Source organism: Paroedura picta, unplaced genomic scaffold, assembly GCF_049243985.1.
Source record: "Paroedura picta isolate Pp20150507F unplaced genomic scaffold, Ppicta_v3.0 Ppicta_v3_sca22, whole genome shotgun sequence".
Classification (NCBI taxonomy): domain Eukaryota; kingdom Metazoa; phylum Chordata; class Lepidosauria; order Squamata; family Gekkonidae; genus Paroedura; species Paroedura picta.
The window spans coordinates 3,130,384-3,155,495 of record NW_027518619.1 but is presented as its reverse complement, the minus strand read 5'-3'; the positions used below and the strand labels follow the sequence as shown (position 1 = coordinate 3,155,495).

At 42.9% G+C, this 25,112-nt stretch overlaps 2 protein-coding genes across 6 annotated transcripts in view; both read left to right on the top strand.

The window, feature by feature from the left end:
* The first annotated feature begins 18 nt into the window (after positions 1-18).
* On the top strand, positions 19-15,306 carry LOC143828369 (uncharacterized). 4 transcript variants are annotated; one of them, XM_077318754.1, is made up of 9 exons: positions 19-184; positions 1,885-2,059; positions 2,904-3,079; positions 4,411-4,488; positions 5,157-5,239; positions 7,122-7,342; positions 8,759-10,462; positions 11,193-11,331; positions 14,939-15,306. In XM_077318754.1, the coding sequence occupies exons 2-9, from the start codon at positions 1,918-1,920 to the stop codon at positions 15,042-15,044; spliced, it is 2,649 nt and encodes an 882-aa protein (XP_077174869.1). In that variant the 5' UTR covers positions 19-184; positions 1,885-1,917; the 3' UTR covers positions 15,045-15,306. The 4 variants fall into 4 exon arrangements, with proteins under 4 accessions (XP_077174869.1, XP_077174866.1, XP_077174868.1 ...); XM_077318751.1 differs by having other exon boundaries at positions 19-330; XM_077318753.1 differs by having other exon boundaries at positions 19-339.
* A 3,056-nt stretch (positions 15,307-18,362) lies between these two features.
* The window catches only part of LOC143828379 (aldehyde oxidase 1-like), a 63,102-nt gene continuing 56,352 nt past the window's right edge, over positions 18,363-25,112 (top strand). The window contains exons 1-3 of one of the 2 annotated variants that reach the window (XM_077318771.1): positions 18,527-18,652; positions 22,021-22,078; positions 23,791-23,887. In XM_077318771.1, coding sequence (XP_077174886.1) covers positions 18,596-18,652; positions 22,021-22,078; positions 23,791-23,887 — 212 coding nt within the window. In that variant the 5' untranslated portion in view covers positions 18,527-18,595. Of the gene's footprint in view, positions 18,653-22,020; positions 22,079-23,781; positions 23,888-25,112 lie in introns of both variants that reach the window. The other variant, XM_077318770.1, reaches the window with a different exon arrangement.

Genomic DNA, 25,112 nt, shown 5'->3' with positions numbered 1-25,112 from the left:
AAAGGCCCGGCCGCTTCCTCCTCCTCCTCCTCCTCGCTTGGGCTTCCGTGGCTTCCGTTCTGCTCTGCGGTGGCTGGGCTGGAGAGGCTCCATTTTGAGGGGAGCGGTCGCCCCCGACGACCCTTTCTCCGCCTTGAAGGCTCAATCCCCGCCCGAGGACATCTCCCGAGGCCGTCCAAGGGCGGTGCGACGGACAGACGGACACCCCCATATATCATCCAACCGCCCGCCCGCCCGCCTCGCGCAGCCCCTGGCAGGAGGCCGTTTTATTTCCTTCAGGCCGTTTGCTGACGGGTGAACCCCGCCGAGGCCGGAGGGCCATAGTCCCAGGCGAGCGAGGCGAGGAGCTCGCCCTACCCCTCAGTTTGGGGGTTTGGGCTGTTCCCCGTGCCCCGGTTGCTGAAAGGCGCCCTTGCTGAAGCCACACGTTGGCAGAGCTCCCACATATCCCTAGAGGAATGGCATTAACACCTGCCCATGATTTATAAGTGTACCCTCCAACACGTATTAAATCGACATGCCAAGAAATATCTAGCTAGTACCAGTAGAAGAAGAAGAGTTGGTTCTTATAGGCCGCGTTTCTCTACCCAAAGGAGTCTCAAATCGGCTTACAGTCTCCTTCCCTTTCCTCTCCCCACAACAGACACCCTGTGAGGTGGGTGAGGCTGGGAGAGCCCTGATATTACTGAAGAAGAAGAGTTGGTTCTTATATGCCACTTTCTCTTCCTGAAGGAATCTCAAACCGGCTTACAGTCTCCTTCCCTTTCCTCTCCCCACAACAGACACCCTGTGAGGTAGAAGAAGAGTTGGTTCTTATATGCCACTTTCTCTACCTGAAGGAATCTCAAACCGGCTTACAGTCTCCTTCCCTTTCCTCTCCCCACAACAGACACCCTGTGAGGTAGAAGAAGAAGAGTTGGTTCTTATATGCCGCTTTTTTCTACCCGAAGGAATCTCAAACCGGCTTACAGTCTCCTTCCCTTTCCTCTCCCCACAACAGACACCCTGTGAGGTAGAAGAAGAAGAGTTGGTTCTTATATGCCGCTTTTTTCTACCCGAAGGAATCTCAAACCGGCTTACAGTCTCCTTCCCTTTCCTCTCCCCACAACAGACACCCTGTGAGGTAGAAGAAGGAGAATTGGTTCTTATATGCCGCTTTTCTCTACCCGAAGAAATCTCAAAGAAGCTTACATTTGCCTTCCCTTTCCTCTCCCCACAACAGACACCCTGTGAGGGGGGTGAGGCTGAGGGAGCCCTGATATTCCTGCTTGGTCAGAACAGCTTTATCAGTGCTGTGGCGAGCCCAAGGTCACCGACCTGGCTGCATGTGGAGGAGGAGCGGGGAATCAAAGCTGGCTCACCAGATTAGAAGTCCATACTCCTAACCACTACACCAAACTGGGTGTACATCTTGGGACGAGCTGCCAATCCTTTTTTCTACACTTTGTTCATACCTGGATTGAATTGTTAAAGTGGTGCTGGTGAGGGTGTTTCATGTAGTTTTTATGATAATTACATAAGGTTACCACCTCCGGTTTGGGAATGCTGGAGATTTGAGAGGTGGACCTGACATAATGGAGTTTTGGGAAGGGAGGAACCTTGGTAGGGTTATAATGCCATGCAGTCTACCATCCAAAGCAGCCATTTTCTCCAGGAGAAGTGGAATATATTTTTAAAGTTAAGTAATAGGTGATTTATGTAGTCGGTAGATAAATTGGAATTCCAGGAGATCTCCAGCCACTACCTGAAAGTTGACAACTGCCATTATGTTTAAAAGCCATAATAACCTGAAGGCCGACCAACAGAGAAAAGTGAGATCTAATCCTGAATACCCATGAAAAATGCAATCGTTAACATTTCTTTCTTTGTGTTATATGGTGTTAGGTTTCTACTGGATGATAAACTGAATCATTTGAAATGGAAAGGGATACAATTCCTGAAATATCTTATTCCACCTTTGGAGATATTAAAAGACGTGTGAGGGAGAAGAGGAATGGGGCTCTAAAAGTTGCAAAACTGAATACTTCTCTAGCATCTAAAATAAAAACTAAGATATTAAGTAAGTCTCAGACATGACCAGGTGCTTGCACAGGGGATACCTTAACCTTTTTTTTTTTACACCTCTTTTTAAAATTATGAACATTTATCATACTCTTGTGGCGCAGGGTGGTAAGGCAGCTGACATGCTGTCTGAAGCTCTGACCATGAGGCTGGGAGTTCGATCCCACCAGCCGGCTCAAGGTTGACTCAGCCTTCCATCCTTCCGATGTTGGTAAAATGAGTACCCAGCTTGCTGGGGGATAAAACGGTAATAACTGGGGAAGGGAATGGCAAAAAAAAAAAATTATTGTGTCTGCCAAGAAAATGCTAGAGGATGTCACCCCAAGGGTCAGACATGACTCAGTGCTTGTACTTTACCTTTAAAGGTATATACTCTAAAGGTATACTTTTTAAAAACTATCAGATAAATTTGTTAATATTCATACATAAAAATAAGGGGGAAAAGCTTCATACCTTCATTTCCAGTTATACTTGTTGAACTTGGGCCAGGCACTGTTTGGACATTTATATTTTTCCTTGTTCAAACTGAATTAATTTTACATTTATACCTGTCCAAGTATTATCCTCTTATGCATAGGGGACACACAGTAAGATGGGAACACGTTACAGTGTACTTTAAGACAACCCATTAAAGGTATTTTTGATGATGGAGAATAGTATTTGGCCACCATGTAACCTCTAGCTCTGGGTATACTTTATATCCAGAGTGCTAGAATCTGGGTCTTTGAACATGGGCAATATGATCAGAACCATAAGAATACACATCAAGGAATCTTTTTGGAAGGTGCAGAAATCCTGCTGTTCAGAATCCAAAACGGTTATTTTGTCTTCATTTCATACAGGTAACTCCTCACTGTTAAAGACATCTCTGAAACTTAATAATAAGGCATTGGCCATAGCCCTAAGCACTGAGAGAGAAAATTGTCGGAGACTGAAAAATGAAAAGCTCTTACTACAGAAAGAAGTGGATGAGCTACGTTTGCAGAATATCTTGCTTTGCCAAAAACTAAATTGTCTGGTACATTCTAAAGATATTCACTATGGGATAAAATCCCACTGGGTAGCCATGGTAATCTGCCTGTAGCAGTAAAAAAGAAGATTCCAGTAGCAACTTAAAGTTGAACAAAATTTCTGGTAGCTTATACCCTGCCACCAATTTTATTAGTTTTTAAGGTGCCACTGGACTCGTGCACTTTTCACTTTGGGAGCTAATAATGTAAAGTATAAAGGTTGGAAATGGGATTTATTGTTCTATAAAGGTACTTTTATAGAAAATTAATTTGATGGCCACAGTCCAATTCTTACGTTCCCCTCTTAGGAGCCTTGGCTCTGGAAGAGGAATATGCATATAGTTTATTTCAAAATATACTTAAAAATCAGTCCAGTGGGATCTGGCTACGTGCCATGATGTGAATGAGCATCCAGATGTGAGCCAGTGTCAGCAATGTTGGTGGATCTCTCTTCCTAGATTAAGAGAAAAGGTTTCTTCCTATACTTCTTGGGACCAATCAAGCTGTACTTCGAGAAAGCATCCAATACTGTGTACAATCCCTGTCAATAACTGAGAGTGATGCCAATCAGCAGTTTGCCAGAGTTGAGAGGACAATTTTGCCTCTCAAAACAACTGATTAGATACTAATGTCAGTTTCCTAAGAAGCACATGTTCTTAAGCACAATTTCTTATCCAGCTCTCCCAGTATATACACTCTCCAGCTGGATCAGGGGAGAATATTAATCATTTACATGGAAGATACGTTGATTTATAGTTTCACAAGATAGGGCAGCTAATACATACAATTAATATTAATAATGCAGTATAAAGGGGGAAATCTGCTTGTAAAACAAATTCCGCAAGCAAGCAGAAAAAGTAATTACGAGATATTTTATTATTAAGTTGGATACAACCACCTTTTAGGTTGGTGAAAAAGAGAGAAGATAGTTCCATTTGGCCACCAAACAGGCTATACTGGCAATCAGGGGCCTGCCTAGATTAACAAAAAATGTAGAATGGGGTCTACAGTAAGGAAGGGAATATGAGAAAATGCTGGTTGGCTCCCGTGCCATTTTACCTATAATTCTCATAAAACACAAACATATCTAGTTGATTTGAAGTGCAATCTGGGGCAAGATTACTCCAGCCTAAATCCTCAAGGAGCTTAAATGAGAGTAACTTTGTACAGAATTGCACTGCTAATCCCGCATCAAGTATATTAAAACTAAAATTATGTCAGTCTCTCTGATTATCCTGATACTGAGAACGTGAAAAGAATCCTATCCCTCTTCCCCAACTGTCTTTAGTTGTGTAAAAAATGTGGACTATCAAATGTTCTTTTGTGTTCTTATACACAGAATAAAACACTATTAGAAGTAGAAGCATTCTTGAATAATAGCCTTTTAACTGCAATTGAAATGAGCACCCTATCTGAGGTATGTTTCTGCTTTGCACTTTATTACAGTGTTGATCAAAAAGCAAGTGTGGCAACTATAGCTGTGAATTCTTTTTTCTTATCAATGCAATCTATGAACACCAGGAATTTGGATGGCTTTCTTCAGAAGTTGTTTCTGGAATTAATTTGCAGTAGGTTTGCCAGCATCCAGGTGTGACTTGTAGACCTGGAACCATAAAAACCCAACTGGTAACAGTTAGGATCTTCAAAGGTTGAGTGTATTATTGTTAAAATTATGTTGCTTTTATTGTGTACAGTGTTTTAAAATAAAGGTTTAGGAATTAAAAACATATACAGCCCATAGGCTACTGCAAACCAGTATACTATGCACTATACAAACCAATAAACCAACGCTTTTCGGCCCTTATAAGGCCTTCTTCAAAGGTCTGGTTGTAACGCACACCGATTCTTGTTCAATATGTATACAAGATATTAATTTGATAAATTAATTACAGATTAAGAGTTAAATAATGTCAAGTTGTACAAGTATATATTTTGTGTTGTACATATGTTACCTAGTTGGCAATATACGGATATGTTTTCCATTACAGAATGTCATTATTTAATTTCCAGTTGCATTAGTCTTGATAGCGACACTAAAATATTCCCAACACTGAAAAGTTGTTTGAGATTTTTCTCTTTTGACAGAATATTCAGAATCCTCTAGCATCAAGAGGAGATAAATTCAACAGTGAGGGTCATCAGTCTGAGATTTCTGATCAACCGGTTAGGTAGTACTTATTTGTTAAACTAAATAAAAATTGGAATGGAACTCTCATGAAATCTGTCATAAGGTTTTATTGATTTTATTGATCAAGGCTATAATCCATCCTGCTGTGAAGTTAATGTGATTCCAGTGGAGATTGCTTTTAATGTTAGTTTCTGTACTAAGAATCAGGTAAATGTATTATTGAGTATAGAATTTTCTTGAGCAACATCATTTACTAATGGTGAAACATATATGTATTGAGGACTTAAGGTGCCATTGTTTATGTAGTTTGATTGTTTAAATCTTACTTAAATCAATAGGATTAAAGCTTTGCACTACAGAATCAGCAGGACTAAGGCAGGACTATGAGCAGGAATTCTAGCCTGCTGCTCATGTGTCCTTTGCCAATAATGGCATAATTTTAGCCTCTGTATGCAGTCCACTGTTGTGATGTATTTTGCATTTGGGATTTTCTAACACAAAAGATGTCCTAACCTGAATGGTCCAGGTTAGCCAGATCTTGTCAGATCCCAAGTTGGCCCTGGTCAATATTTGAATGGGGGACCACAAAGGAAGAAGAAGAAGAAGAGTTGGTTCTTATATGCCACTTTTCCCTACCCGAAGGAGGCTCAAAGCGGCTTACAGTCGCCTTCCCATTCCTCTCCCCACAACAGACACCCTGTGGGGTGGGTGAGGCTGAGAGAGCGCTGATATCACTGACCGGTCTGAACAGTTTTATCAGTGCCGTGGCGAGCCCAAGGTCACCCAGCTGGTTGCATGTGGGGGAGCGCAGAATCGAACCCGGCATGCCAGATTAGAAGTCTGCACTCCTAACCACTACACCAAGCTGGAATACCAGAGCTGCTAGGACAGAGGCAGGTAAACATATCTTGCCTTGAAAACCCTGTGAGTTGTCCATAAATCAGTTGTGACTTGGCTGCAGAAAAAAGATAACAGTCTGATCTGCCCCAAATGCATATGATTATCATATTTTATTAAGTACTAGTGATCAAGCCCACTGTAAAATAAATACAGCGGGCACTAGGCAAGGGAGCCCCCGGCAGTCGCGCAGAGCACGGCTGGCGGGGGCTCCCTCGGCCGGTGGCCTGACGCGGACGGGCAGGGAGCCCCCGGCAGCCGCACTCCGCGCGACTGCCGGGGGCTCCCTCGGGCGTCAGACCGCCGGGCAGGGAGCCCCCCGCAGCCGCGGGGGCTCCCTTGCGGGCGGCCTGATGCATCGGAGGCGCGTCAGGCCGGTGGCAAAGGAGCAACTGCGAGCCGCGCTGCACGCGGCTCGCAGTTGCTGGGGCTGGGAATCGGAGGGACCAATCGGCAGCCGCTGCGCGCCTGCCGATTGGTCCCTCCGATTGTCTGTCCAGAGGAAGGGTCCAATCCGGACCCTTCCTCATCCCGGACACATCCCGCCCCAGAACCCCTTACCCTTTTAGTTAGTCGGCGCCACAGGCGGTGTTAAGATATATATCATATTAAAATAAGAAAAACAGTTTTAAAATACATTACAAAATACATCTGTACTCTGGTCATAAGTTATAGTGGGATCATTTAAATATCTTTGCTCTTTTTTTCGTATACAAAATGGCCTAGCCATTTTTCCCTTAGATCTTTGTTTCTACTTACTGTTTTTATTTGTATAATTAGAAGGAGGAGGAAGTGATTTGGTGGGAGATGGAAGGAGATTGGCTGGCCTCTGGACAGACAGGAAAGCCAGTTGGAGGAGGAGGCATTTGAGCGGGACAGCTGCCTTGAGTGGGTGTTAAGTGCTGAGTGGCACTTAACCTATTAGACACGCTCCTCCTCCATACCAGAAATATTAAGTGGAACAGATGGTTTTGGACTAGGAATCATTCTTTATACATTTTCCTCTATCCTAATAACTCTTTCAGGTCCACTGAGCAACCTGTGAGCACTCTTATGATTGCAAAACAGCAAGATAGCACCTTTGCATTTAAAGCAGATGATCTTTTGAAGCAGTTGCCTTTACTACCACAGGAAAGTGGTGCAGATCAAATCAGTGGTGCATTATTAGCTTTTGAGAACAATGTGCCAAAATCATGTATAACAAATCAAATGGAAACTGTATTTGTCCCCAAATCATTTTCAACAAGTATGTTGTATTTATGTTATTTTATTTTTTATTCTGTGTTGGATTGTTCTCATCCAGATGCTGAAAATTCAGGTGTCTGTGGAAACTAGACAGGAATACAAAATACATCATGTAAACACTGGCATGTGGCACAAAAATAAATGATAATTTTAATCCATATGCCTTGTCAATTACATTTTAAACTAGATACCTGAAAAGGCTTTTGATTTTAGGTATTCCATGCAGGACATCTGGCTGAAATGTAGCTTTATGTGTTGCATTAAACAGCATAAATATTCATTTAACATATATATAAAACAAAAGTTACATTGGACAGCATTTGTAAATTATTAGTAATAATATTCTACAGGACATGCTTTGATGATATTGTATTTAAGGCAAATGTTCATATGATAATCCAACCCAGCACTTATAATTTTTAAACTCTGAAATGCTGTCAGCTTACTCGGAATCCTATTCACGTGTGTTCTTAGGCTTACAGTGCAAAACTGTCTACATATTTCCTTTTCTTCCCACTTGGAGCGGTAGACTGCCATAAAAATAGGACTCAATTAAGAATTTGTGGTCAGAAGACCCCTTTTTCCTCCACTGAGTCAAATGCAATTGCTGGTGTGTCTTTTACAGTGCAATCCTAAACACTTGTATATGCTTAAATTAATTACAGTCTGTGGACTTAGGTATGACTCTCTTTATGATTATGATTATACTGGTAGAAAAATAGCATGGAGTTAATAGTTGTGAAGTACCTTCCCTTGTGTCAGTTGGAAAATCATAGGCTAGATATCTGATTTAGACTAAAAAGAAGAAAAAATGTCAGAGGAGGATTATAAATCACCATTATAAATAGTTTTGGGACATATATAATCCTTAACACTATTTTGCCCCCTTATATATTTGGGAAACAGCCTCCAGGGAGGAGACTGTCCAGGGCCCTGATTGGCTCTCCCCCTCCAGCTCCCACCCTCTGCCTGCTAGAAGCCATGTGGCTACGGCCTCCATTGTCGCCCACAAGGACAGAGGCAGCGGCAGGGCTTTGTGGTCCGCAGGTATGCTCCTGCTGGGAGGGAGCCCGGGGGGGGGGAGTTTGCAGGCTCCCTGCGGGCCGCAAAGCCTTATCACCGTCGGTGGGGGGGGGAGAGGGCTTTCCACTCTCTTTAGCCCACTTTTCAGGCCAAAGGGAACCGCAACCACCCTCTCACGCCCTCCTGCCTGCCGCCCCTTTCAAAGCCCATTTTTAAAAAGGGCTTTGATACTAGTACATACATAATGCATAAGCGCTTTGCAAGTGGTTTCCAGTATACTGAACTATAAAATCAGTAACATTAATGACAAAATCAAATACAAAATATAAATTGTTGTAGTCATTTTGATTGGTTTGTATTTTTGAAAATCATTTAAATTATGCTTTGTTTGCAGAAAATCAGACCGTTATGGAACAGAACTCGAATAGTACCTATACACTGGATCCTGATAATGTATATTCGGTAGAAAAATGCGAACAACATTCAAGAACACAGAACAACAGCTCTTTCCCAATCTGTGAATATGTGACTAAGAGGAAGAAACAAGCAGTGTCTTGTAAATCAGATGCCCGGCCTACTACAGTCAATTCTGTGTTGAAAATAGACCAAAATAGCACGTTACATTGTTGTACTAATGAAGTTCTCACCACTGATAAGACTGGTAATGAGATGGATCCAAATGTTATTTCGCATACTGTCCCATTGCATCAAACTGAGAATAAATCTGCTCAGACACACAAAGTACATTTTCTAAGTGATCAAAAGCCAGAAGAAACTGTATATGACGCTGACATGGAATTAACTGCTAGTGACCTAGGTGAGATACTCACAGTTAAATCGAAAGCTAAAGTCAAGAATGGTCAACTCAAAGTTGATAATATTTCAGCGGATTTGAGAAAAACAAGTATGGGGGGAAAGTCTGAAAACAAGAACAATAAACCTCGAAGAAGTGATAAAAAAGCTCCAGGTCACAAAAAGGATAAACATATCAGCACTATGGAATCTCAACAATTTCAGCCACAAAAAAATGAGTCATTTCAAAGGAGAAGTTATCAAGACATGAATTTGAAGAGCACAAATAAAGATGCAGTTGGGAAACATTTCACATATAACAAAAGAAATGATATACAGATACATACAGTAAATTCTTTGGCCCTAAACTGTCAGTCAAAAGGAAAAAGTAAAGCCAGTGTTTCTAAAAGAGAGAATCCAAACAACCAGACCCCAGAAGACTTTAATGTACCTGGCAACAAAGTGCCATTAGAAGATTATTGTATTGAAAGCTTATCATCAGGAGAAAATCCTATCTCCATTACCACTTCAAAACAATACTTATTAGATGAAGATACCAGTAAGCAGGCAATGAAAAATATTACCTGCCTTGCTACACATAGTATAAACCAGTCAAATAATGGTGAAATAGGAAATGGCCAAGGCTTAAGAAGAAATTTGAAAGAACTTGACTCAAATGAATACAGACCTGATTGCCAGTCAAACCAAGGTAACATCACCATGAAAAGGAGGAACAACAGAGAAGTTAATTTCCATTGCAATCTAACTTCAGAAATAACGAATCACACAGATGTTCTATCAAACAAACAAGTAAAAGTTCTTTCACAGGACAATAAAAAGAGAATTTTTGCAAAAGCTAGTAGAAAAACATGTATTATACACACAGATTTTTTAAAGCAGAAAAAACTAATTGTGAAACAAAACTTACACAATGAAAATGTTCCGTGTGTTGACGTTACCTTGAAGAAAGCTGAAAAGATACAGAAGAGCTTAGATGTTCACGGTGTTACCCCCATGTGGTCCTTAAAGGAAACTGAATTTGATGGAGACCTTTTCAAAAGGGTAGATTCTATTCAAAAGCCAAGAAGAAAAACCAATGTTTGTTCAAGCAGTCAAGATAAAAGCAAAGAATCCATTATTTCTAACCATACTGAGACAGCCACTGAAGCACACAACATTCAAAAAACCATCTCAGTTCAGAAGAACACAGAACGGTGTCAAAGAACAAATCAAGAAAAAAATGAATGTGCTCCTACAAAGAAGATAGATGTTATTTGTAGAGAGTCTTGCAAAATACCAGATTTTGGTATGTGTAGCCCTATTACAACTTTTCCTTTAAGTAACTTCATATACTGCTATTTAATTAAGGTCCAAGACAAGATTTTGTTATCTCAGTAGGACTGGTTGGTTATTAGGATGTATTCAATGTAGATAAAGAAATGGGCCACTGAAGACTCTTAGGCATCAATCCACTGTGGGCAATCAATACCTTCTCCCTGTAATCTTGATGCCTATTTTGCTTGCATTTGAAGGGGCAATCTCCCCTCACTTCCCATTCAGTGCAAATCTGTAGTACCAGGCAAGAATGCCCACCACCAGATTTCAGGTTCCACAGCTATTTTGAATTCAAAAACTCAAAACATTCACAAGTGAGCATTTTCATCCTTAGAGACACTAAGTAGAATGGGAAGAGACAGATTGATTTTAGTCACCCCCTTCAGTAGGAGATCAGATCTAAAAAAAAGGTGGCTATACTTGGAGGTCATTTTAATTTCATCCACTTTAAACCGTTCAGCGTGGGAATTCTACAGTATTCTTTTATTCAGCTTTTATTCAGCTGACTTCTATTCAAATTTAATTATGGTGCAATCCTAACTAGACTCTCATGGATTTAGAAGGGTGTAATTTGTGTAGGATTGCACTGTCAATATTACAATGATGGTACATATTTAGAAATGTTTAATTGACAGAATTTTTAAAAAGTGTATTAATATTCCAGTCATTAGTTAGTAATTCAAGTATCATTGTATTCACAGGTAAAAAACCTCTGGAAGATCTGACAAATATTAGTATACATTGCCTTCCAAAACCTAATAAAGGCTTAGAAGAAAATTTCACACCAGCTACTAGACGAAGGCGAACAACTGTTTGTTACCGAGAACCCAAAATTAACACGTTAGTATTTGTTAAATATGAGGTTTCCCTCCCTAATTTCTAATATACATTAAACCAATGGAATTAAAAACATGGTTCTACAAGGCAATATATTGGTCTTTCCCCCTTAACAATCAGATAATTCCTGTCTCCATGGACAAAATCCTCCTGTATATTTACTGAGAAGTGAAACCTGTCCAATGATCCTGTAAGAACAAAAAAGGAGCCCTGCTGTATCAGTCTAGTGGTCCATTTAGTCCATCATACTGTTTCATTTTGCAGCCAGTCTAATGATTTAAAGGGGTGGCCAAACTATGGCTTTCCAGATGTCCATGGACTAGAGTTCCCATGAGCCCCCAGGCTATGGAGAGCCATAGTTTGGCCACCCCTGCCTTAGAGGCTGAGGCTGTCCCTTGATGTTGCTTCCTAGCACTGGGTTTCAGGTTTGCTGTCTCTGAATATGGAGGTCCCCTTTAGGAAACCCAACACTGCTCACCCCCCCCCCCCCATTCTAGATCATCTTCTACCAGGCCTGTGGTTGAGGACAGGGTAGTTTAATACCACATGGGCCTCCCTTCTCTCCTTTCTGTTTCCCTCCTCTCATTCCTCTGCTGGCATGTATTACCAACCCTGCAGGTCAGATGGAGGATGGCTGGGGGCGGAGGGTCAGTTGCTTTAGTTAAGATTTAACTCTTAATTTTAGTGCTTTTATGCTGCCTTAAAAAATGCTGACCTAAAAAAATATTTCAATTTATCTGTCTGTTTTTTCTTTCCCTTGATTTCTTCTAGCTTATTTGACTCTGACTGAATCTGCATTTACTTTGTTTATTCTGTTGTGGATCCTGCTGAATTCAAATCAATTTGAACTCGGATCTTCCTCTAGCTCCCTCTTCCCCATTGAAACAGAAAGTGTTCTGCACATGATTAGGGAGGCTCAGAAATGGTGGAGCCTTTTTCTTTTCTTGAACAGGGGTGGGGGAGGATTGGAGACAGCAAAGGAAGGGGAATAAATCCAAGAGGAAAATCTCTGTCAAGAGAAATTAGGGCTTCTGGAGCTTCTGCTGAGAAAAGTTAGGGCTTCCCCTTTAAGCCTTGCAACCTGGGAATGAGGAATCCTTTGAACAGACTCCCTGGCCAATCAGGGCTTTTCTACAGCATTGGAGGCTCTGCAGCAAGTTAGTTCGGGGAAAAGCAGACAGCTGCACCTTTACTCATGCCAATTTTTCAAATATCGAGGGTTATAGCCACTCCAGGATATCACGGGGGAAAGGTAGGGTCATTCAGGATCAATCATGCATGTTGCAGAGGGAAAATTTAAATGGCTCAAAATCAAAATGGAAATCGCATTCAGTGTAGATGGCAGGGACTGAATTGGCCCTGGGATTGGAATAAAAGCTCCATGCAGATTCAGCCTCCATGTCCTCTTTGTTAAACAAGCAACATTGTCCCAGCATACCCCTCCCTATCTTATATATAAAGATAATTGCATCTCATTTCCCCCCAACTTTCCAACCAATTTCTGAAATGTCCACTACTCAGCATCCCTGCATTTAATTTGTATCATGTGCTTCTGGGCTTCTGCCTCTTTAGTTAGCTCCTTTGTATTCATTCACATGGCCATGGCATTCTTAAATACAAGACATTAAGTATCCATTAAGCTCCAACCTCTGAACAAGCGTAGGGGTAATGTAATGTTTCAGTGATTATGTATTTGAACCACGAGGAAAAGTAGGATTTGAATTTTTCAGTAATTGCTACTCTTTTTCCTTTTTACATCCTAATCTTTTCTGTTAACTTCCTTGCTGGTCCTTGGCTCTGGGCAGCATTTGTATTTTTTCTAATGCATAGTGAGATCTTATCTTGGAGGTTTTTTTAAAGATACCTACAAGACAAGGTAAGAGTCTCTTGTGGCGCAGAGTGGTAAGGGATCAGACATGCAGTCTGAAAGCTCTGCCCATGAGGCTGGGAATTCAATCCCAGCAGCCGGCTCAAGGTTGACTCAGCTTTCAATCCTTCCGAGGTCGGTAAAATGAGTACCCAGCTTGCTGCTGGGGAGTAAACGGTAATGACTGGGGAAGGCACTGGCAAACCACCCCGTATTGAGTCAGCCATGAAAACACTAGATGGCGTCACCCCAAGGGTCAGACATGACTCGATGCTTGCACAGGGAGGGGATACCTTTACCTTTTACAAGACAAGGTGAATAAGGTAGGAGAATAGGCAGGAATTGGCCACTTTACATTATTAAATTTGAGTCATGAAGTATGGACCTCAGTCACAGAACGGTGTAATCCTGGAACAAAGGAAAAGCCTGAAGTGACCCAGTTAAATACTACCAGCCACTGGATACAATACGCTCCTGTGGTAGGGCTGCCAGCCTCCAGGTCCCCGGGATTTACAGTTCACCTCCAGACTATAGAGATTAGTTCCCCTGGAGAAAATGGATGAAGGATGGGCTCTCTGGTATTGTACCCCCCTGAGGTCCCTGACCTCCTGAGGTTGCATCCCCAAATCTCCAGGAGTTTCCCAACCTGGATCTGGCAACCCTATGCCCCCATGCTTCACTGGTGGTCTAGAGCAGCGGTCCACAACCTTTTCCTCATTGAGGACCGCTTCTGGGGGTGGGGAAGAGCCAGCGGCCCGGGTACCGCGCATGTGCGGCAGCGCCGCACGAACGCGCATCCGAACTTCCCCTGCAAGTGAAATTTCTGGCTTCCATTAATAAGAGTTGCTTGTCATTCCATCTTGTGTTCAGATCTCGATTGGCTAGATTTGTCCAGGAGAGACCAACAAGATTTTCAATGTAGAAGCTTTTAAGAGTCAGAGCTCTTTTGATTTTCAAAAGATTATACCCTGAAAATCTTGTTGGTCCCTAAGGTGCTACTGGACCCGAATCTAGCTGTTCTACTGCAGGCCAACATGGCTGCCCTCTGAGCCGTCGTCTTAGAGAGCCAGTTTGGTGTAGTGGTTAGGAGTGCGGACTTCTAATCTGGCATGCCAGGTTCAATTCTGCTCTCCCCCACATGCAACCTGCTGAGTGACCTTGGGCTCGCCATGGCACTGATAAAGCTGTTCTGACCGAGCATTGATATCAGGGCTCTCTCAGCCTCACCCACCTCACAGGGTGTCTGTTGTGGGGAGAGGAAACGGAAGGCACTTGTAAGTTGCTTTGAGCCTCCTTCGGGTAGGGAAAAGCGGCATATAAGAACCAACTCTTCTTCTTCTTCTAGATTGTTTCCCAAGGGCTGGCTTGCCAGCGACTCCCAATAACTGTTACTGGCCCTTTTCCCTAGTTGTGCGATGTGTTGCTTTTTTAGTGACTAGTTAAATATTTATACTTCATTTTAAATGCTGTTTTAGGGGCTGAAATGGTTTACTGGTTTGAGGTTTGCTACCTTGGAGACTGTTTTAAATACGGAATAAGCAAAGTACAGTTCAAAAAATATAGGACACTATATGCAGTATATGTTTTGACTAGCATGAGCAACTTCAGAGATATTTCTGACCATGAACATTTCTGTTAGAAAACTGGCTAATTTTGATATCTGCCAAGACACTTTGCATTATGTAAACATTCTGCAGTTCTCACGTGAATGGCACTGGTGATTTACTACTTTTTCCTCCCCAGCAAACTGAGGAGAGGAGATGAATTCACAGATACTGAATTTCTACATTCTGCAGTCCCCAAAGTCAAAGCGAAGCAAAGCTTTAAAAACAAATCAAGGTTACTATAAAGAGGAAAAGCTACTGGTTTGAGTGGACTACTACTTGAACAGCTTATATCTTTGCAAAGCGTTCTTTCATGATATATTTCATTATCAGCATGTTATTTTGAAATCCCTGTTGTTCTGCACTCTTTTACCATTTGAGGAATGCAAGAAATGAGCCAAATTTAGATCCTCACAGTCCAAACCCTTTTGTTATGAATCTTTGTCAGTAAGTTTCACTATTTGAAAGCATGCTTGGTAACTTCTAAATTAAAATCATTTCAATTGAGTTTTGAAAGTTTTGTATAAGATGAAAAGTAATTTGTATTTTTGAAAGTGAATAATTAATATTTCAAGAGGAAATCTTTGGTCCCGAACTACGTGGATGGCGGCCATGGGCTTTAATTTGCCACCTTTTCTTCCTCCCTGCTGGAGACTATATTGGGGAATGGGTTTGAACTGGTGTTATATGTTTTTTTGCCATATCTTATTTATTTTATTTTTATTCTATTATAATTCATGTCTATGGTTTTAAGGGGTATTTTATTGGGGTTTTTATACAGACTTTGTAACCTGCCACAAGCCATCGGGAGTGCCGGGTAAGTAATTAGATAGATAGATAGATAGATAGATAGATAGATAGAGAGAGAGAGAGAGAGAGAGAGAGAGAGAGAGAGAGAGAGAGAGAGAGAGAGAGAGAGAGAGAGAGAGAGAGAGAGATTTTTCTGTTCTTGGGCAGTCAGTGAGTCCAGACTTAAGCTAGTTTATAGCTGATGTGGAAGAAGAAACGTCTAACCATCAAAGCCAAAGGAAGGCAGAATTGTTGGGCTGAATAGGGAACATTGCAATTTGCCATGCAGTGAAGAGAAAACATGCAGTTTCAAAAGTTCCCACCTCAGTGCAGCTGCTAAAGAGGCAGAGGATGCCTCTCCCACTTTATCTTCAGATGGGTAGCCGTGTTGGTCTGGAGCAGCAGAACTAAGTTGCAGTCCAGTAGCTACTTGATTAAAACTCGGTTGGTCTCATGACCCTGTGATGTGCCTCCACAAGGACATTGAAACAGTGTTAGGCAGTTCTCAAAAGAAAGTCCATAAGGAGTTTTATTTAGTCCAAGAGGGCATGAATGGGCAAGCAGTCACAATAAGCAGATATTGCTTAAATAAAAAGCACAAATGTGAAACCAAGATACATATAATTTCCAGCCATACCCCCTTCACCCCGGGTGTTTTCATGTCAAAAGCTTTTCCCACAGAAAAGCCCTTCATCCCCAAAGTGAAAGCCACTTGAGATTTCCCCAAAGATATTTAGTGCCTTCAGACAGGCCTTCTCCAAAGGATAACAAGTCATAAACTATATGCCAAGGGATTTATGAACCCAAAAGGCAGGGAAGGGTGAGGCAAAGCAAACACAGCATGGGAAAATTTGCCTGTGAAAGCAAGATACTCTACTGTTCTGGGAGCTTAGGACCTGCTATATAATCATTAAGGTGCAGAGGGGCTAGTGTGGAAAGGACCTCTCCTTGTAACCCCTCTTCTCTTTCTGCTCTGGAGTAATCTCATAGCAGCACTGTGGGAAGACTTTGTGCTGAAGAAGCCTCATTGATTGCTACCTTCATCAGATAACAGGGTCCGTTCCTCCTAGTGCCTGATTGGCAGTAAAAAAAGAGTCATCTACTTATGGGTTGTTTGCCCAGGTTAGATTCTGTTGCTCACCCACAGCATCAGGGTCTCAATCTTCACAGTCCTCATCTGCTTCAGCACCATTTTCCTTGCCCCACTCCCCTGTGGCAGCCATTCTCCCCACCAGAGGCCTTTTGAGTATTTGCATCCTAGTATAGCATTATAATTTTATAACGTCTAGCAATTTCTCAGAATTTCCAGATTTATTTTAAAGTCAGTCTAGACTCTTCAGTTATAGAGCTGTAAGGGGAAAGGCATAACTTTGCAGCGAAAGTGCTTAGAGATCTACTTTTTAAAAAGGTATGAAAGAAAGCTAGGTATGAACCCATCGGGTTGTTCTGATGCTATACTGCTATAGCACCATGTCAATTTGTCATTAAAAAAAGAGAAAGAGCCCTCATGAGGGGGGGGGAATGGCTGCTGCAGAGGACATGGAGAGGGAAAATATGAAGACACCTACACCATATTGGCAGCTGCTGCAGCAACAGAGAAATTATTCAAGTGCATGCCCATCTGGAAAATGCAAGGTTCTCTTGCCCTGCAAAGCCCTGCATCTGATCATATGTGGTGTGTAGTTTGCAAAAGATTGGGCTAATAGGGTACTATCCCTCAAGAGCCTCAGATTGGCTTTAGCTTAAATCCAACAAATGTAAAAATGAAATTTTCCTGACACATTTTCCCCAGAAGGCAACATTGGCATAAGTCAAACCTAACAAGAACACTTCCATTTTGGAGTGTAAACCTATTTGTGCTGCAAAATGTTTCCAATCTATAAGTGGCAATGAAAAATAAAAGAAAGCAGCAGCATCTTCAACTTGTAGGTGTATATTCCAAAACTCAATTGCTAATTTTTCATAGATAAACCAAATGTGAAGATACTAGAGGACATGGGATTGTCTGACTCCTTATTTCACAATATTTGTTTGTTTATGCCACTCTTTGTCCCTACTGGGAACCCAGCCTGCGTGACAACATCACTCTGTTTTGTCCTTAGCAGCCATGTAAAAGATAGACTGGCCCACGCGCACACAGAAGACTTAATGAATTAATCAGTATTTAGCTTTATTACTTTCTGATGTCATAGCACCTGTAATTTTGTCTTGCTCTGACAGCCTTTTTCAATCTATTGAGCATGGAGGAACTTTTGAAATATTTTTTCAGGCTTCAAGTGAGCATTAAAACAATTTTACCAAAAGTACTAATCATATAAGAGCTTTGTCCTCTTTATATGCATGTCTAGCTTGTATTTTCTTGGCTGCTAAAGCAAAGAGTGACTCCCCTATAGGAGACAGATGGAACAGCATGTGAGAGAGAACCTCAGCATTCCAGTGCTTGCCTGAAGAAGGGAAAGTTGCAGGTGTGCCTGCTGTCACGGGATAGTAACGTTGCCTTTGCATTTTTCAGGAAATGTAGGTCTATGCAAAATATCACATTTGAAAAAAAAAAATTGCAAGCCAGTTGTAGGGTGGCCAGCCCTGTGCAAGCAATCCACAAGAGTTGGAAGAGCGGAAAGTGGGGAATGATCACCCAGATGTGATGTCACTGCATCAGCAATGCTCTAGGATTTTCCCCCATGCTAAAAGCCATCGAGATTGGGGAAATTCCTAGAGCATTGCAGATGTGGCAACTGTGTTTTCTCCTGCTGCTCGATAGCCTGCGGCCATTTCTGCGGGTCTCCCACGCGGGGGATGCGAGCCGGAGCTGCCGGGCGACGCTTCTGCCAGGCGCCCTGGCGCCCAGCACCTAGCCTGTGGCCCGGGACAGGGCAGCTTCCCAATGTCCGCCCGCCCCTGGGCTGCTCTTCCCGGGGGTGGGGCTGCTTTCTGCTGGCTTCCCGGCCGGTCCCGCCCCTTCCCGGGCTCAGTCCAGAGGCCCTCTTGCGCCGCACTCGCGACCATCATGTCTCCTGCCAAGAGCGCTTCGGACGAGCTCGTGTTCTACGTGAACGGGCGCCGGGTAAGTGCGAGCGGAGGCAGCCCCGGCCGCCCTGCTCTTGCCGGGGGCAAACGCGAGCTGCTTGGAAACATTTGCCCTTTAACACATGCCGGGTCCGGCCAGTTTTGCTTTGCGCCTAGTGGGTTATACCTAGTGGGTATAACCAGTTTGGCTTTGCGCCTAGTGGGTATAAGCGCCTAGTGGCGCTTCCCCAGCCCCAGGCCCGTGGCTTTGGGTCCTCATTTTGTTCCGTGCCCCGCCTTGGCTTGGCACCCGTGCCGATTGGGCCGGCCTCAGTGCCATGCTCTTTGGGCATTTTCTTTTGGGAAACGGATTGGCCCTTCCAGTGCAGGAAGTAGAACTTTACAAACAACCCGGCAGCTTGTGCGACCCTCTCCCACCTGTCCTGCTCTTCCAGGGTCACCAAGGCAGAGATAGAGCACCGATTTTCCTAAGAACCTCCTCGAATAAGTGATTGCTAGGACAGATCTCTTTTTAAAGACCCCCTGCTATTTAAGATGGGAATATCTGGAATATTGCAACCCCCAAAGAGGATGTTTTTGTCAGGTGGTTTTTTTTTTAAGAGCCCAAAAGAGGTTGGCACCGAAAAAAGGGGGCGGGGAACATGTCCTCCCCCCCATCAGGTAACCCTAGCTTCTCCGATTCCTTGCACCGTCTTCTGTTTACAGCCACAAATAGCACTATAGCTATTTTCTTACAGCATGGGAAGTAGTAAAGGGACCTTGCATGAGGAGCAAGTTGAAGCAATGTGGAGTCTTTAAGACTACTGGCAACGTGCTGCTGGGTTTCTGCTTTGCTGTCAGATACTTTATCCCTCTGAGTCTAATAAAGTTGATGCAACTTTATTAAAACTTTATGGAAAACTGAATTGGAGTTTGGGTGGAGAAGGAATGAGTCTGCTTTACAAAGAGAGATTAAAATGCAGCATCTGTTGCCAAATGATATAGCGAGAGCCACAGGAATAACCAGCTTTCACAGGGGATTAGGTAGATTTATGGAAGAGAAGTCTGTCAATGACTCCTTCACACTCAGGAGACATCTCAGAGGAAGGTCTTGGCCTCTAAGCCCCCTTTTTTTAACCCTCCATGGGAACTGGTATGAGACAGTACAGATTTAGAGTCCCGTGGTACCTTTAAGACCAACACATTTTTATTCAAGGTAGGAGCTTTCATGTGCATACACAGTTCCTCAGATACTGGACTAGATGGCCCCTGGGCTAATCCAGCAAGGCTCTTCTTACGTTTCTGTTGCCAAGCCTTGTGAAGATTTTGTGTGAACGTAAACCGTGTAAATAACTAAATTTAAATAAAAGTACTCAATTAAAAATGTAAATTGTTTAATTTTGTAATGCTAGTAAATATTTTCAGCAAACTGAAGTTGTCCATTGCTTCCAAAGTTCCCACTATGAGAGCCAGCTTGGTGTAGTGGTTAGGAGTGCAGACTTCTAAGCTGGAGAGCTGAGTTTGATTCCCCGCTCCCCCATATGTAGTTAGCTGGGTGATTTTGGGCTCGCCAGGGCACTGATAAAGTTTTTCTGACCGAGCAGTGATATCAGGGCTCTCCCAGCCTCACCTCCCTCACAGGGTGTCTGTTGTGGGGAGAGGAAAGGGAAGGCGATTGTAAGCCGCTTTGAGACTGCTTCGGGTAGAGAAAAGCAGCATATAAAAAACAACTCTTCTATTTCTGGGAAGGGTGCCCTGCTATTATTTCTGCAGCATAAGTAACAGAGCCAGTTAGGGTTGTGTGCAGCAGCGTCCGAATCAGCCGTTTCACGTGATAGAATCATGGAATTGGAAGGGGCCATACAGGCCATCTAGTCCAACCCCCTGCTCAATGCAGGATCAGCCCTAAGCACCCTAAAGCATCCAAGAAAAGTGTGTATCCAACCTTTGCTTGAAGACTGCCAGTGAGGGGGAGCTCACCACCTCCTTAGGCAGCCTATTCTACTGCTGAACTAATCTGACTGTGAAAATTGTTTTCCTGATATCTAGCCTATATCGTTGTACTTGAAGTTTAAACCCATTACTGCATGTCCTTTCCTCTGCAGCCAACGGGAACAGCATCCTGTCCTCCACCAAATGACAACCTTTCAAAACTTAAAGAGGGCTATCACGTCGATGCAGCCTCCGCCATGCCACGGGGGGGGGGAGGTGCGGGTGCCGGTGCACAACTTGGTGCACACGCGCAGGCACGGATCTCCGGCCAATTTGGATGCCACTGCACACAACCCTAGTGCTAGTTGTGCACTGCTAAGGCCCTGCGAATCCTTAAGTTGGCTCTGGTGCTGCATGCCTTGTAAATCCTTTAACCATGCTGGTCACCATGCTGGGTTTGCTTCTCTTCTCTAGCTCTGCTTCCTTTCATTCCTTCCCTTCTTTCTTCTAGGCTGTGCTTTCTCTACTCACATCTTCTCTGCTTTGGGTTTCTAAGACAACCAATATGCTCCTCCAAATTCTGATTTTTTAAGAAGAGCATGCACATTGTTTTTAATGATACAGGGTGTGTGTTTTTTTCATGCCTAGTTCTCCAAACTTGGTTTTCTCCCTGGTTTCCATGAAGCTGGAGCGTTGCTATGCTGGCACATTGCTGGATATTATCTGGACCTTGAGATTGCTTTTTGTACTATTCCTTTGTCTGCTTCTGTCCCATAGGTCCTCAGAGTGGGCATGAGGCAAATGCATGTTACTGTGTATCCCAGGAATACCTTTGGTATTCCGACACAGGGTGGTAAGGGTGTGGTTACAAAATGGCTGTCGCCTGTGGTGGAGCCAACCACAAAGTGTCAGAGAGTGAGGTCATGCACATCTCTGATAATAACTCTTCACCAATTCAGACAAAAGCTCTGTTTAGATCCAGTTGTTAAGAGTGGCGGCTTCTAATCTGGCAGGCCTAGTTTGATGTCCTGAGTTTCCGAAGACAGGGTGGCATATAAATCCAATAAAATAAATAAATAATAAAATAAACATATTGGTTAGAAATGTTTCCTCGCACACACGCAGCTTTTCTTTCGTTGTGTGGTGAAGATTCTTGTACTGGGGCAGCAGCTGATGAAGCAACTTAAGAAAAAAACAGCACATCCAATCAGATCTCAGAAGGCCAATCAGATTCACCTGGCTCTGCCCGCTTAGCTAAATAATTGGAGGTGCCAGGAAAGGTGTCAGCCAGGTGCTGTGGTACCCACAGGCAGCACATTGGGGAATACTTTGTGCCATCCCATCTGTTTCACTTAGAATTTAACTTAGAATTGAACATACTGATCTACCCAAAGAACTATCTTGGCTAGGTATGAAAGATTTACATAGTAAATGTTCAAAGGAAAGAATCTGTAGTTAACAGAAAGACTATTTGCTTTTCCCTGTCCCCTACAGGTAGTAGAGAAGAATGCAGATCCAGAGCAGATGACACTATCTTATCTGAGGAAAAGACGTATCCTCTTTTAGAATATGCATTCATGGTTGTAAATAGCTCATCAATCAAGGTTTTAGATAATGGCCTGCTATAAGCCAACAGCCTGCTTGTGATGGGCTACGGTCTCATTAGCCTTTGCTTGTCTTTGACCTCTATCCTCCTTAATTCTCCTTATCTTTCTCACACAAATTCTCCCCGTTATCACATCAGTTCCATCCTGGACTGACCTTTTAACTAACTGGGTAAGTTCACTGCTGACCATTGGCCTGAAGGACTCTTAGCGGCCAAGAGTAAGCTAGGCTAAGTAGTCCCTGTGAGACTGGCAGGTCCCCTCTGTTTGGCCCCCGGCTGTGATTACCCCATCCACACGTCAGTGATGGCAGTGAATGCTGGCTACCTTGGGGGGCAACTCTTCCCAAAGCTTCCAACTTATGGTGACCCTATCAATGAAAGGAAGATGATTATAAGCCACTTTGAGACTCCTTCTGGTAGGGAAAAGTGGCATATAAGATCTACTTCTTCCTCCAAAACATCCCATTGCTAACAGCTTTGCTCCGGTGTTCCAACTGAAGGCTATGGCTACTTTTGTTGAGCCAATCCCATCTCCTGCTGGGTCAGTCCATCTCTTTTCCTGCTGCCTTCACGTTTTCCTAGCATTATTGACTTTTCAAGGGACTCTAGTCTTCTCATGATGTCATCTAAATATAATAGTCTCAATTTAGTAATTTTAGCTTTTAGGGAGAGTTCAGACTAGTTTTGTTCTGGAACCCACTTATTTGTCACACCAAATATGGATGCTTAATTTACGTCTAAGTGCCTCCAACTTTCAAATGATTCATAGTCTGTGCTGAAAACCCCAATGCTGTTTTGTTTAACAGAAGTCATTTTTGCCATAATTCCAATAAATAACAAAGAAGGGCTACACTGTGTCAATTACCTATAAAAGAGAAACACAGCTGTATAGTTGAGTACAATAAACAAATGATTCAAATTCCAAAGATGTTGGTTCTTTGTTTCTTCTTAGATTCATTTTGATAGAAGACTCAAAATTCAAATATAAACATTTCAACTCACCAATCCCTTTGCACATTGACAATTCAAAATCAGCTGACAGCTGTTAAACAGATCTTGCTGATCTGGGTTTCTCAGTTGGTTACTCACAACAGTGGCAGGCCATTAAGTGATAAGCTGAAGTAACCATGAGAGTTTCAACACCTTTAAGTACCTATTGAAATCACCTGGCCAGGGATGATGGACCTGTCTGTAACCCTGTTGGGAACGTGAGTCGGGAGACTTTACAGGAATTTTATTTCGTGTAAATATGGCAAATTGCTTTTTGGAATTGTTATGAAAGTGTATCATAACTTTATGTTAATTTTCAGAATTGCAGAGGTACTTCGGAACCTGGATTTTGAATTGTCATTGTGAAAAAGGACTGGTGAGCCTAGCAGATTTGCTTCTCATATGTTACATGTTCTCAGTGAGGTCTCTATACTAAGATTAGATCAATATTGATTTATAGTAAGAAGAAGATACTAATGAAGGTCTACTTGATCATCATCCCGATAAAGCCCTACGAAGAATAGCATGTTTATACATTGATTGCCGTTAAATATGTGGCTGTGGTGAGGTTGAGTTTGAGATCGCCACTTCAGAGGTCTAGGAAGGAAGTAGTCCATAATGCATGGAGTTCTATACCAGTCATATACCCTTAACTCCAGTTCTTCTAGTTCGTCTCACGGGTACCAAGTATGGCTGCGGTGGAGGAGGATGCGGTGCATGTACTGTGATGATCTCAAGATATGAGCCAGTTGCTAAGAAGATCCTGTATCCTTCTGTGGATGATGGCAAACTGGGTGGAACAATTATATATTTTGAACAAGGGAATCTGTTGGCAAAGCACTGCCATTTCTGTATCTCAAAATGAACTATGGATCCCTCCATTCTATTGCCATCTAAGCAACCATGAAACATTAGGTTGCAGTGATACTGACAAGGAGGTCTGACCATGGAGGGAGGAAAAAGCATCCTTGATCCTTGGTCAGGGCCTCACCAGAAACCAACCGTGATCTGCACTTAGTGGAAAGTCCTGTCAAGTTGCAGCTGACTTCTGGCCACCCATCACCTCCTGAGGAAACCTGTTCCACTGAGACATCTTTAGTAATGTCTGCAGTATACCCTAGTAGCAGTATACTCTAGTAGTTGAACAAAGCTGGCACCTATAAGACCAACAAAGTTGGGTTCTCCATCTTTGGAGATTTTTAAACAAAGGCTGGATAGCCATTTGATGGAGAGGCTGATTCTGTGAAGGTACAAGGGGGTGGCAGGTTACAGTGGATGAGCAATAAGGTTGTGAGTGTCCTGCATAGTGCAGGGGGTTGGACTAGATTACCCAGGAGATCCCCTCCAGCTCTATGATTCTAAAGTTTGATTGGAGATACAAGCTTTTGTGTGCATACACACTTCTATCTCTATCTAATAACAGTTCCACTTGGTCTTGTGCAAAGTGTTCCCCAGTTGTGCCCTTTCTTTGGGGTACCCAATATCCAAGTCTTTCCTCCATCGCACCCCCGTTCACCTGCTGGATTCCTCTTGAAGAGCTGTGACTGGATACAAATTTAATTACTATGTAAAATTGCAGCATTGATGTGTTTGTGGCTGTGAGTGAAGACACATCTATTGCTTTGCTCCTATTATGTTCACCAGGGATGTTGATTCTTACAACCAGTATTCTCATGGATATAATGTTTCACTGGGACAGTACAAGATCTGTGGGTTTTAGTATGCCAACTTTTGAACCTTAAGCTGGCTGGTGGACCTGTACAAACATCCTCTCAAGCCTCAAGCCAGGCTGGTAACTTAAGCTGTGGTGTTAGGATTGGAGCACCATGGCGTATGCGACCATTTAGTACCCCCCTATTATGGTTGAGGGCCCCCAAGTGGGCAAACTGTTGCAACGTCTCCCCATCAAATTCTAGTGCCAGGTCTGCGTTGGTGCCTATACCACACTGTGCAGGTATTCCTCTGGATTACTTGGTAGGCTGTATTAGCA